We start from the raw sequence: 14,818 nt of genomic DNA on the forward strand, positions 1-14,818 counted from the left end.
ATTTTTGTGGTGAGGACGTAGAAGAGGTTTTATTCTGATGACTCTTCCATGAAGACCATATTTGTACAAGTATCTCTTTATAGTGGAATAGTGTACCACAACTCCAGTGTCTGCCAGATCTTTCTGGAGGGATCGTGCAGTCAAACGTGGGTTTTGAATTGTTTTTCTCACAATCCTGCGAGCTGTTCTGTCTGATATTTTTCTTGGTCTTCCAGATCTTGCTTTATCTTCCACTGTTCCTGATGACTGTCATTTCTTAATTACATTCCGAACAGAGGATATTGACATCTGAAAACGCTTTGCTATCTTCTTATAGCCTTCTCCAGCTTTGTGAGCGTCAACTATTTTCAGTTTCAGTTTTCTAGACAACTGCTTAGAAGAACCCATGGTGCTGATTGTTGGGGCAAGGTCAGATGAGTCTGGGCATTTAAAACCTTTGAGATTGACATCATCTGGTCTTCCCAGATGATGATTGAGAACAATCCATGACACTGGCAGGTCTCAGCTTGGCAAAGGGGGCAGTGCATGCTATAAATTCTGCAGGGTGCCCAAACTTTTGCAGACGCCATTTTTTTGTTTTCTGTTATTTTAAAAGTGTAAATGATGGAAATAAAATCTAACTTTTGTTGACATATTATAAGAATGTCTAATCTGTAACTTGATGCCTTTTGGAGATTTTTCCATCTTTCCTTGGCTTCTTTATGCACATTAATACAAATTTTTAGCTGGGGTGCCCAAACTTTCGATCCCCACTGTATATACTGTATATAGATAGACAGCACTCTGGGGTTGAAGGTACATGGGTAAATTTAACCCACCATGCTCATATCAAGCTAAAATGTCAGTTTTGGGTGGACTCATCTACTGTAGTTGGTATTAGGTCATTTAAGCCTCAGTTTGTTACCATCCACACAAAAGCAATACCTGTTTGTAGTTGTATATTTCCCCATTGTAACAGAGCCACAGATAAGGGAATTTCTTCACGCGGAGAGGCTGCATGCCGTACAGTTGATCTACGATAGCCAGTCGGTGGAAGCCAAAACAGCAGTTGGTGAAACCGTTTACATTTTCAAAACGAAAAGCATCTGGTCCCCTGTGCGCAATTTTCATGGCACTAAGACACTGCACAGACAGACACTCATCGCTGCCAAACAGAGCCCAAATCCCGCACATCCTGAATTCTTCACTTCTGCTGATAAAACACAAACACACCAAAAACAGAAGTTTAGAACACATAAAATATGTGGTCATAGCCTACTTATCAACATGCCCAATGTGAACGGCATTCTAATGATTTTTTTTTTCCTGAAAATGTAAAGGTTGTAAAAATTCAGCATGATGTGTCTATGACCAGCATGGAAGATCTTTAGAATGGGAAATATGGGGCAAAAAAACATTAAATAAGAACAGTAGGTTAGGCAAAAATCACCCATTACTACACCCCCTACACAAAACACTACATAGTTAACAACATTTTTTAAATCCTTACCATTTAGCTAAAATGTCTAATTGAATTTTCATGACCTCATCTCTGTAATTCAAAAGAGAACAACATCTGCTCTGCCAAGGAAGAGGCGTAACAGCCGGGATTACATCATGTCCTCTACTCTCTCTCTCTGCAGTAAAAGGAAACTACAGTTCCCATCAACCACAGGGAATTGCATTGAATGTGGGCGGGTACACTAGGCCTGTACATGTTGAATGTGTTTGAGAGTCTTGGTTCACCCATCACTGCAAATGGGGCTGAATGACATCACTGCTTCATGGAGAAAGAACTACAGAAGGGATGTGCCAAGACCAGTGGCTTGGGGAATATGAGGCATAGCAACCACAGGAAACCAAAGAGAATTAATGGTTTGATTTGAAAATGAATAGGCTATTTCAGAGCAACTACTGAGTGAACCAGAAGATGGACGAAATATTTAGGGAAGATAGGAAATCAGCAACAAGGATATGTAAATTAGTTTTTGCCCGGAGTTCTACTTTAAGTAGAAAACCTGTTTCATATCTGAGCTCTTATTTATAATAGTGTCTTTTATTTTCCATATTTAATTTTTTGATTGTTATTTTTTCATTGTTGTTTTTTTTTTTACTTTCCAAGAAAAAAATTAAATAATTGGGCTAATAAAGGGCCATTTTTAGGTACAAGAGCGTGTTCAGGATTGGTAAAAGCTTCTCTAAGAAGGAGGAGCCATTTAAGGCCAAAAGAAACCAACTTAAAGTGGCTCTAAAGCCTAAAGGCTTTTTTAAGGTTAAAAAAAAAATCTGTGTCACAGAGCCCCTCCAACCCCCCTAATACTTACCTGAGCCTGATCTCGATCTAGCGCTGCACATGAGAGCAGAGGCTCTCCTGGCTCTGTCCTTCCTCATAGGGCAGATTGACCGCAGCGAGAGCCCTTGGCCCCTACTGCTGTCAATAAAGCTCTGTGAAGAGAGAACGGCAGCAGGGCTGAGCTGCCTTGTCTGTGTCAACAGGCTCAGGAGCGAGCATGCACAAGTGGCTCCATGGGAAGCAGCTTCCTCTGGGGGCACCCTAGTTGATCCAGGGAATATCCGATCGCCTCTTGGGGGGTCAGGAAGGTATTTTTTTCCCTGCAGGAGCAAATTGGATCATGCTTTGCTGGGTTTTTTTGCCTTTCTCTGGATCAACTGTGGGTGTAGGATTACAACTTTTTTTTTATAATGGCTGAACTGGATGGACGTTTGTCTTATTTCAACCAGACTATGCAACAGAAGAGGAGAAACCAGAAGCGTTGGCGGGGGACCCCAGAAGAGGATCAGGGCTGCTCTGTACAAAACTATTGCAGAGCAGTTGAGTATAACCTGTTTATTATTTTATAAAAAAAAAATAATAATACTAATGTTTAATATCATTTTGAAGCGTATCTATATCCAAAACCCCAGCTGTAGGAGCAAAATTATTTTTCAACTAAATTTTAGCTTTAATAATTTTTATTTTCCAACTCCACAATCTGCTTCCTATTTTTTCTTTACTGTTTGTATATAAAAATACTTTCAAATTGTGTTATATAATGCCTTTTAAAGAGCTTGGGGGGGAGGGGCACTTCGACTTTGGGTGCCAGAGGACCTTGTGTGCCCCCTGATCCAGGTATCACAAAACTTGCAATAGGAAGTGACAAGAACAAGATATCTTCCTGCAAGTCATTGTCAACTTTGGTTGAACCTGGAGGGTAAATGTTTGAAAGACAAGTTCTCCAAAAATGAATCTGCATTGGATGAAGGCCAGAGGATGTGAGCATCAGTCAACTGGTGATAAAAGGAAATGTATGTTTTTGGTGAGCACTAAGGCTCACACCTTTCCATGCACATTTTCACACTTCTTAATTTTTTTTCTTTTTAAAGAAGTAGGACCAAAGTTCTTTTGGCGCTACGTCTCCTGGGGGTCACAGGAGTGCAGTTAGTTCAGCAATCCTGTGACCTGTATTTAGCCGACAGCAGGCTACAGTCCACTGATAGCAGACCTCACCGAGCAGGTCCAAGCTCTGCAGGGATCCCAAAAATATTGTCAGAATCCACCCAGATGCCTGACTGGAAGCTGGCTCAGCCTCACGGTGCACTGCTGAGAGCCTGAGCCAGCTGCTCCCACCCCAGCCTAGCTCTCCAGTGAGCATTGGAGGAGCAGAGCAGAGAGCTGGCGACTGACAATTATCATTCTTTGCTTAGGGCAGACTAAGAGCCGGTGTAGAGCCAGCTCAGTTCTCAGTGTACAGCCAGCAGCCGTAGCTTCAGCTCAGATCTATGCTGCAGCCATCTAGGTAAGTATAAATGTTTGCTTTTTTGGATCCCACTCTCTTCTTTTAACAATCATGCTTTCATTGTCATCAAAAGGCCCTGTTCTCTCCAATCTAAGCATTGATAGTGTGATCTCTGTAACTTACAGTTGTGATGAGATAGCAATAACTTCAACCTCAGTTGGATACCACAGTCAGTGACTCAATCGATAAGACATCTTGTAGATCTTGTGAAGTTTATTCCATAAACTGAGAGAATCTTACAACAATGAGCATTCGATAGGTCAAAAGATCATAATGTTTCCTACTCCATGACATGAGGCTAGAGCTGCAATGCATCTCTGGGAAAGGGGGAGGGCTATCTATGCAACATTAACTAAACCAAAGGAAAGGGAGGAGCAGAGTCAAGATATAGAAAACACTTAATGGCATATGACAGTCATGTGAAACATGACAGGCCCTATAACGCATAATCCAAATTAAAATAGAGCTGGCAACTGATTGGTGTCATCCAGTTACGGTAATATTTATTGGTTATAATGCAAGTACAGAACAGAGTACACGTATGCGTAAAATGCCTCACGGCTGAAACACTTAAGCATACTCGTGCTGTACCTACCTTATGGCCAAAAAATATTACACCAATTGGATGACACTGTATTCTACAATGTTAGTGGAGACACCATCAGCCCAGGCGCTGGCGATCTCAGTCTCTATATGGGATCTTGGTGAAAGCAATGCTGCTTGTGTGTATAATGCATAATAGTTACATAGTTAGTCTGGCTGAAAAAAGACAAAAGTCCATTCAGTTTAACCATAAAAAAAAAAAAAGTTATAATCCTACACCCACAGTTGATCCAGAGGAAGGCAAAAAAGACCCTGCAAAGCATGATCCAATTTGCTCCTGCTGGGAAAAAAAATTCCTTCCTGATCCCCTGAGAGGCAATCAGATATTCCCTGGATCAGCTTTACCTATAAATGTTATATCCAGTTATATTCTGTGTATCCAAGAAAGAATCCAGGACTTTTTTAAATAATGGTGCTTCACGAAATGGAATACATTAAAGTAGCAATGTTTATAACAATGGGTACCCTGCGTTCTTGCCCTGACATGCTTTAAAATACATAGGGAAGAATGGGCCCTATATAATTAAAGGAAATCTATAGCTACTGAATACACTTTCAGGTTTTTTAAAATATATTCTTCAGATTTTTTTTTTTTTAACTTATAAAAAAGTAATTTTAACATATATTTTTACATATATTTGTAAATGCATTCCAAAAATGTAGATTTGTATTTTTAAAGACATACAGTATATTTGAAATGTATTTTTAAACATATTTTTCATATATTTTGTAATAAAAATGGATTTCAACAAACAGTATATATATATATTTATTGAAATATATTTTGAAATATATTAAATATGGCCAAAATTGTAGCATTTCAAATATATGTCATTATATTTGGGAAGAATATTTTTAAAATATATTTCAAATATATTTTTCTTCTATATGGGTCATTTCAATCTAAATATGTAATGCGCTGCGTAAGTTGTGGGCGCTAGATAAGTTCCTGTAATAAATAAAAATAAAATTCCAAGCATCCTTTGCAATTTTTGGGTCATTGCTCCTCCACCAGTGAGATTTGAGCTACCAAGAACACACATATACTGTCACCTCCAGTGATGGGTCATGGCAGGTCTAGTCACCTCTGCTATCAGAGACAGATATCCATAGATGTACAGATAAATCTCAGGCAGCAGATGGAGGGCAGACATCTACCTGTCCATCAGAAATGTGCCACCTGCCATGTTACTCAGTGTTATATTTTGCCCCTCTTCTCAAAGAACCTAAATCTGATTGGTTATTAGAGACATTAGTAGCTCCCTGGCGTTTGCATCACGTTGTCATATTTATTTATTTATTTCAGGTACTTATATAGCACTGTCAATTTACGCAGCGCTGTACAAATATATTGTACATTCACATCAGTCCCTAACCCTCAAGGGGTGTACAATCTAAAGTCCCTAACTCACATTTATACATACTAGGGCCAATTTAGACAGTATCCAATTCACCTACCATCATGTCTTTGGAGTGTGGGAGGAAACCGGAGTACCCGGAGGAAACCCATGCAAGCACAGGGAGAGCATGCAAACTCCAGGCAGGTAATGCCATGGTTGGGATTTTAACCAACAACCCTAGTACTGCCAGGTGAAAGTGTTAACCATTTAGCCACTGTGCTGCCCTGTCATATGAAGACCAATGACTTTTATCTCTCTGTCCTCTGACATTCAATCCAGCTGATATAAAAGATGATATAAAGATTTTCTTTTATCAACTTTGCAGAACATTACTAGTACTCGTGTCTCCATCTTCACAGATTAAGAGATTCTGTGTACCATAAAGCAGAATAGAATGGATTTACAGTATGCCCTGTCTTCACTTTCAGAACAGGGTCGGTTTTTTTAAAGGGAAGTTGTGAAAAACCTGTTTGGCAGTAGCCTGCAAGAATAGACATATGTGACACTGGCTTTCAAAGCCTAATTCCAAGTTTGTTTTGTAAATGTCCCATTCTACCCCTCAGGGTGTTAAAAAAAAAGAAGGCAACTTTGGCAGCAATACTTGTCATCAATATGAAGCTGTTTGCTGCAATACTGCTCTTTCACCACAAGATGTCCTAAGTTCTCTAGGTCAGTGGTGGGCAACCTTTTTTTTCAACTGAGCCAAATCTCACCAAAACCACGATTGAAATTTATTTTGAGAGCCACATTTTTTAAACTGAAAATACATAGGATGGTACACTGTTTTTAGTTTCAATAAGTTTTTATAGTAATTCATCCCCCCATATAGTAATTCATCCCCCGTATAGTAATTCATCCCCCATATAGTAATTCATCCCCCATAGTAATTCATCCCCCATAGTAATTCATCCCCCCTATAGTAATTCATCCCCCATATAGTAATTCATCCCCCATATAGTAATTCATCCCCCATATAGTAATTCATCCCCCATAGTAATTCATCCCCCATATAGTAATTCATCCCCCATAGTAATTCATCCCCCCTATAGTAATTCATCCCCCATAGTAATTCATCCCCCCTATAGTAATTCATCCCCCATAGTAATTCATCCCCCCTATAGTAATTCATCCCCCGTATAGTAATTCATCCCCCATATAGTAATTCATCCCCCATAGTAATTCATCCCCCATAGTAATTCATCCCCCCTATAGTAATTCATCCCCCCTATAGTAATTCATCCCCCCTATAGTAATTCATCCCCCATAGTAATTCATCCCCCATAGTAATTCATCCCCCCTATAGTAATTCATCCCCCATAGTAATTCATCCCCCATAGTAATTCATCCCCCATAGTAATTCATCCCCCATATAGTAATTAATCCCCCATATAGTAATTCATCCCCCATAGTAATTCATCCCCCATATAGTAATTCATCCCCCATAGTAATTCATCCCCCCTATAGTAATTCATCCCTCATATAGTAATTCATCCCCCCTATAGTAATTCATCCCCCATAATAATTCATCCCTCATATAGTAATTCATCCCCCATATAGTAATTCATCCCCCCTATAGTAATTCATCCCCCATAGTAATTCATCCCCCCTATAGTAATTCATCCCCCCTATAGTAATTCATCCCCCATATTAATTCATCCCTCATATAGTAGTAGTAAGTAAGTAGCAAGTAGTAAGCCAAGTCCCTCCTGTGTCAATTCACTTACCTTTGCTCCGCGCGTTCCTCTCGCCGTGTTCCCGCGCCGTTCCGGTCTTCAGGGCGGACTGGGAGAGGAGCCTAGCTCCTCTCACGTTCGTCACGCTGCCCCGCCTACACACATCCTGACAGCCAATCACTGGCTATCAGGATGTGAGTGGCAGCGAGACTGGCCAATCATTGCATTTGAGCACGCTGCCCTGGCTGTTTTTTTTTTGGATCACGCTGCAGAGTCCCTGCCGCCCGAGAGGAGGGAGGGGAGCGGGCGCCCGGCACACAAGAGCCACATTAAAGCGTGTAAAGAGCCGTATGTGGCTCGCGAGCCGCGGCTTGCCGACCACTGCTCTAGGTGGAAAGATACACAGGTTGATTTAGGCTCCATTCCCACTCCTGCGACTTCAAAATCCTGCAATTTTCATTGCGAATTTATAGTGCGACTTGATGCGACGTTGGATGAGTACAACTTTGGCTTTGACTAGAGGCGTACCTAGGGTTGGTGTCACCCGGGGCGGTAAGACTTGGTGACATCCCCTCCGACGATCCCCACAGAATGGATCGGATCTGCGGATTCAGCATTATGGATCGGACTCCAATCCATTATGCTCAATCCGCAGATCCGATCCATCCTGCGGGGATCATCGGCTTTCTTTACAACTTACCTTTTCGTGGATCGGGTCCGGTGTCACCACGTATAGGTTGTATGCCGACAATCCACGCAGGATGGATCAGATCTGCGGATTGAGCATAATGGATAGGACTCCGATCCATTATGCTCCCCAATCCGCAGATCCCATCCATCCTGTGGGAACTGTCGGCATGCAACTTATACGGATCCATCCTGCGGGGATTGTTGGCTTGCTTTACAACTTACCTTTTTGTGGAGCGGGTCCGGTGTCACCCCGTGCGGGCGGTGTCACCCGGTGCGAAAGATGATTGCATGTGCTGTACAAAAGTCACACACACGTCACATGTATATCATTCAGGTGTGACTTTCATGTGACTTTGGAGGGTTTACATTGAAGTCTATGGCCTAAAGGGGAAGTTCCACTTTGAGTCTTTGTCCCCCGCTCCCCATTAAGGATTGGCACCTTTGGGGAGCGGGTACCTGAATTTGACAGATACCTACTCCTACTTCTCCTGCAATCGTCTAGGTGATCGGAATCGGAAGTCGTCCTCCTACCCTCTCTCCCCGTAGTCTTCTGGGACACATGACAGGTCCCAGAAGACTACGGACCATTCACAAAGTGCAGCGCTTCTCGCACATGCACAGTAGGCACCCGTCTGTGAAGCCGCAAGCTGTCACAGCCGGGCGCCCACACCAAAGATGCCGGTGCCAGGGAGAGAAGACAGCCGGTGAAATCAGCTGGTGAAAAGAGCAGTATTGCACTTGTCATACTGCTATTTTTTATGCTTGTCGTAAGGGGTCCTCAAGGGGGTCCTTAGGGGAAGGGGGCCTCTAGAGGGGTCTCAGGAGAAGGAGATCTCAAGGTGGTCCTTGTGGTAAGGGGGCCTCAAGGGGTCCTTGGGGGAAGACGGCCTCAAGAGGGTTCTCAGGGGAAGGAGATATCGAGGTGGTCCTCGTGGGAAAGGGGCCTCAAGGGGCTCCTTGGGAGAAGACGGCCTCAAGGGGGGTCTCAGGGGAAGGAGATCTCAAGGTGGTCCTTTTGGGAAGGGGGCCTCAAGGTGGTGCTTGGGGGAAAACGGCCTCAAGTGGGGTCTCAGGGGAAGGAGATCTCAATGTGGTCCTTGTGGTAAGGGGGCCTCAAGGGGGTCCTTAGGGGAAGGGGGCCTCTAGAGGGGTCTCAGGAGAAGGAGATCTCAAGGTGGTCCTTGTGGGAAGGGGGCCTCAAGGGGCTCTTTGGGAGAAGACGGCCTCAAGAGGGGTCTCAGGGGAAGGAGATCTCAAGGTGGTCCTTTTGGGAAGGGGGCCTCAAGGTGGTGCTTGGGTGAAAATGGCCTCAAGAGGGGTCTCAGGGGAAGGAGATCTCAATGTGGTCCTTGTGGTAAAGGGGCCTCAAGGGGGTCCTTAGGTGAAGGGGGCCTCTAGAGGGGTCTCAGGAGAAGGAGATCTCAAGGTGGTCCTTGTGGTAAGGGGGCCTCAAGGTGGTCCTTGGGGGAAGACAGCCTCAAGAGGGGTCTCAGTGGAAGGAGATCTCGAGGTGGTCCTTATGGGAAGGGGGCCTCAAGAGGATCCTCATGCAAAGGGGACCTCCAGGGGGTTCTTGTGGGGAGTTGTGTGTCAATAACAGCTGTGTCACCCTCTGAAGAGAGGCGTTGAAACCTCCTATTCTAGTCTATGGTGCCGCTCCGCAAACGCCCAGCCGGCGTTTGCGGTGCGGTTGTGACGCGGTTGCGGGGTGTTTGCGGAGCGGTAACACCATTCAAACTTCATTCTGGGCGTTTGTGGGGTGTTTTTAATGCTCGGAAAACGCTTAGCAACCACCGCTAAACTGCGCATGCGGCGTTTGCAGAGCATTTGCCGAGCGTTAAAAACCGCTTCGCAAACGCCAGACCAACGCTTGCCAAACGCTCTAGGGGTGTTTGGCAAGCGTTGGTAAAACAGTCAAGTGTGAACAAGCCCTTATAATCACCAAATCTGCCAGGTCAGACGTGGCCTGATTGGTGCTGCCCACATTTATTCTGCCATTTCACCCGATGTCTGGGGGCACTTGGCAGCGATGTGAAGCAGACGATGTGCAGTCAGTAGTACAGAAGTAATTGGATTCATTTAGAGCTGAATTCTAGACAGATATAAAAACACAATCTAATCCAGTTGCATAAGACATTACAAAATCACTACATTTACAGTATGGGGTACAGTTGTGCTCAAAAATGTGCATTCCCTGGCAGAAATCGTGACATTTTGATATTATGCCTGAAAACACCTTGACACGCCTCACCGGGCTTTTTTGTGGCATTATAAATAAATTGCTGCGCTCAAACGTCACAACTCAGAATCTGTCACAACCATAGAAGTATTAACATAAATGAGTCCAAATGTAGAAATGAATGGCCCCAGTGTTATGAGCCATATAGTAGATCACCATGTGTCTTCAATATAATTAGTGCTCCACCACCAGAAACGTTTGTTAGCTCTCACATAGATGCACTGAGCAGGCTAGATAGTGAGCCATGGGGAGCAGAAGAGAACTGTCAAAAGGCCTGCATAACAAGGTAATGGAACTTTATATAGATGGAAAAGGATATCAGAAGATATCCAAAGCCTTGAATATGCCAGTCAGTGCTGTTCAATCACTTATTAGGAAGTGGAAAATTCCAAGCCAAGGTCAGGTAGACCAAGAAAGACTGCAGTCACAACTGCCAGAAGAATTGTTCAAGATACAAAGAAAAACCCACGTGTAACCTCAGGAGAATCTCACAGATTGTAAGCTCTAACGAGCCGGGCCGTCTGTTTCCTCTTGTACCAAATTGTATTGTAACTGTGATGTTTACCTTCATTTTGTAAAGCGCTGAGCAACTGTTGACGCTATATAAATCCTGTATAATAATACAGGCTGTTCTGGAAAAAGACGGTGTGGTTGTTTCAAGGAGCACAATGTGACAATACTTGAACAAAAATGAGCTGCATGGTTGAGTTGCCAGAAACCAGCCTTACTGCGCCAATGCCACAAAAAAAAACAAAAAGAAACAAAAAAAGCTGCGCAAATAGTGAAAAAGTGGAAAAATAGCTGCTGGCAAGACAATCAGGTCAATTTTATACAAATATTATAAATAAATTGGCGCGCTCAAATGTCGTAACTCAGAATTTGTCACAACCATATAAGTAATAACATAATTGAGTCCAAATGTAGAAATAAATAGTCCCAGTGTTATGAGCCATATTTTAGATCACCAAAAAAAAAGCACTAATGCTAAAGTACTAATGGCACTGGGCAGGAAGGGGTTAATGTGAGGGGAAATCAAAGGGTTAACTGTGTGCTGGGAGTGTTTTACTAGGGGACGGAGGATGTTCTTCACTGCAAGCACACTGATCGGGATGGCTGTACTTTGCACAGCCATACCAAGCAGTGTGCTCGATTGCACAGGGAGGAAGATTGTTTGTAAACAAAACAATCTTCCTTCCCATTGGAGATGCTCGGTAATCACCGGGCACCAGCGGGTAGGTACCCTCCGGGTATCATCAAAAAGATAATGTCATATCATAAGGTATTATTACCTATCAAACTTCTCTGACTCGCCATAAATTAAGGTGTGATACCTACCACACGGGGTGACAACGGTCTCGCTCCACGAAAAGGTAAATTGTAAAGCAAGCCGCCGATCCCCGCAGGATGGATCGGATCTGCGGATTGAGCATAATGGATCGGAGTCCGATCCATTATGCTCCCAAATGCTTTACAACTTACCTTTTCGTGGAGAGATCAGTTAACCCCGTATAGGTTGCAAGCCGACGATCCCCACAGGATGGATCGGATCTGCGGATTGGGGAGGATAATGGATCGTGGATCGGACTCCGATCCATTATGCTCAATCTGCAGATCAGATCCATTCTGCGGGGATCGTCGGAGGGAGTGTACCAAGTGTTATCACCCCGGGTGACACCAGCCCTAGGGACGCCCCTGCGAACAAGTAACATACAAAACAGAGCAGTTGACTAGAGCAAACTGCAAAGAGATCGGTATCTAAAGCAGAGGACAGAATACATCAAAATGCATGCAAAAAGGTATCTTTATTACGATCAGAATGATCCTATGAAGGATAGACATGGAACATGGTGATCACATGTTTTTGACTGACCGTCTGTTCACCATGTTCAAAACATATCCTTCATAGGATCATTGTGATTGTAATAAAGATACCTTTTTGCATCCATTTTGACGGATTCTGTACTCTGCTAATTACAGTCTGGGACACGGTGATTGACATCCGCGGCCGCAAATGGTGGCACGGGCAGGGCGTGCGCCCCCTACCTGGAAATGCAAAATCACGTATATATCCATGATTCCGCGCACAGGTGCCACCCTGTAGCATATCTGCTATAGGGCGGTCCTTAAGGGGTTAAACAACAGCGTGAACTACCATCCTGTAACCTGTAAAAGTGACCATACACTATACAATCTGATTTTACAATCTCCTTTAGATCTACCATCAGCCATGTAGTGCAAGGGCCTGCCTGATTTCATACAAATTGGGCAGCACAGTAGCTACATGGTTAGCACTTCCGCCTGGCAGTACTAGAGTCATCAGTCCAAATCCCAACCATGACACCACCTGCTTGGAGCTTGCCTGTTCTGCCTGCGTGGGTTTCCTCCTACACTCCAAAGACTTGCTGGTAGGTGAATTGGCTCCTGTCTAAATTGGCCCTGGTATGTGTATGTATGAATGTGAGTTAGGGCCCTTAGATTGTACACCCCTTGAGGGTTAGGGACTGATGTGAATGTACAATATATATGTAAAGCGCTGCGTAAATTGATGGCGTTATATAAGTACCTTAAATAAATATTAATGTAATTTGGTCTGTCCTCCCATTACATCATTTTGGCCAATCTAATGGAGATGATACAATCAGATTGTATAGTGTATAGCCAACATTAACTCTCCAGTTGTAGAAATGCTAAGTCCCAGTGTGGGATGCAGCAGGCAAGCCCAGCATCAGGGGATGGAGACGGATTCGCACACAGATACATGTTGCAATAACTGACACATGTTGCAATACCTGTCACATGTTGCAATAACTGACACATGTTACTCACATCTGTCTAAATCCCAGCAGCACACAATGACAGGCATGTACAATACCGGACAGTGGGTTAGGAAATCGTTAAGCACATAAAAGATAAAATTGGATGTTTGGATTACCGAGACGGTGTTGTCTTTGCCGGTGAACAGGCAGCTGCACATTGGCTTTTTTGAGTTTGGGCAAGGACACAGGGGCCCCATGATCCCCTATTGCCCGGGGGTAATGAGTTGTCAGTCTGCCCCTGGTTCTCCCATTACATCCTTTTGGTCAATCTAATGGAGACGATACAATCAGATTGTGTAGTGTATAGCCAATGTTAACTCTACAGTTGTGGAAATGCTAAGTCCCAGTGTGGCTTGCGGCAGGCAAGCCCAGCATCAGGAGATGGAGACGGTTTCGCACACTGATACATGTTGCAATAACTGACATATGTTGCTCAGATCTGTCTGTTTAGAGTCTGTCCTCCCAATACATCATTTTGGCTAATCTAATGGAGATGATTCAATCAGATTGTATAGTGTATAGCCAACATTAACCTGAGTTGTAGAAATGCTAAGTACCAGTGTGGGATGTGGCAGGCAAGCCCAGCATCAGGAGATGGAGACGGTTTTGCACACTGATACATGTTGCAATAACTGACATATGTATTGTTGCTGTATTGTCTCCCGTTATATTGTAAAGCGCTGAGCAAACTGTTGCGCTATATAAATCCTGTATAATAATAATAATAATAATATATAAATCCTGTATAATAATATTATATAAATCCTGAAGAATAATAATAATAATATATAAATCCTGAATAATAATAATAATAATAATAATAATAATATATAAATCCTGTATAATAATAATATATAAATCCTGTATAATAATAATAATATATAAATCCTGTATAATAATAATATATAAATCCTGTATAATAATAATAATAATTATATGTTGCTCAGATCTGTCTGTTTAGAGTCTGTCCCATCATTACATCATTTTGGCCAATCTAATGGAGATGATGCAATCAGATTGTATAGTGTATAGCCAACATTAACTCTCCAGTTGTAGAAATGCTAAGTCCCAGTGTGGCTTGCGGCAGGAAAGCCCAGCATCAGGAGATGGAGACGGTTTCGCACACTGATACATGTTGCAATACCTGTCACATGTTGCAATAACTGACATATGTTACTCACATCTGTCTAAATCCCAGCAGCACACAATGACAGGCATGTACAATACCGGACAGTGGGTTAGGAAATCGTTAAACACATAAAAGATAAAATTGGATGTTTGGATTACCGGGACGGTGTTGTCTTTGCCGGTGGCCGGGCAGCTGCACGTTGCGCTCAGTACAGGCACGTAGTGAGCCTACAGGGTACGCTATGCAAATATTCCAGCTGAACATTGTAAGCGTCTCTCCCATTGAGTGCCTGGCACAGCTGCTGATTGGACGGAGGAATCTCCTGTCTCTACTGGCTTTTTGTTCAGAGACTTTCACTTGCATGGGAAGTGTGTCAGGCGGCTGTGTGTTCCCTGCTCTGGGCACAATTCCAACAGGCACATTGCCTCAATATGCACAGGACAGTTCGACTGCCATGCAGGCCTGGATATACATGGGGGGGGGGGGCAAATG

The 14,818-nt window shown here is 43.3% G+C and overlaps 1 protein-coding gene across 2 annotated transcripts in view; it reads right to left on the reverse strand.

The window, feature by feature from the left end:
- Positions 1-14,618, reverse strand: part of ASNS (asparagine synthetase (glutamine-hydrolyzing)) — a 76,061-nt gene extending 61,443 nt beyond the window's left edge. The window contains exons 1-2 of one of the 2 annotated variants that reach the window (XM_089678666.1): positions 14,485-14,618; positions 925-1,192 (exon numbers count right to left, since the gene is read on the reverse strand). In XM_089678666.1, coding sequence (XP_089534792.1) covers positions 925-1,173 — 249 coding nt within the window. In that variant the 5' untranslated portion in view covers positions 1,174-1,192; positions 14,485-14,618. The remainder of the gene's footprint in view (positions 1-924; positions 1,193-14,484) is intronic. The other variant, XM_089678667.1, reaches the window with a different exon arrangement.
- Positions 14,619-14,818: the final 200 nt, after the last annotated feature.

The sequence above is a fragment of the Staurois parvus genome, unplaced genomic scaffold (assembly GCF_062004578.1).
Source record: "Staurois parvus isolate SC_StPar_1 unplaced genomic scaffold, SC_StPar_1.0 ptg000208l, whole genome shotgun sequence".
Lineage (NCBI taxonomy): Eukaryota > Metazoa > Chordata > Amphibia > Anura > Ranidae > Staurois > Staurois parvus.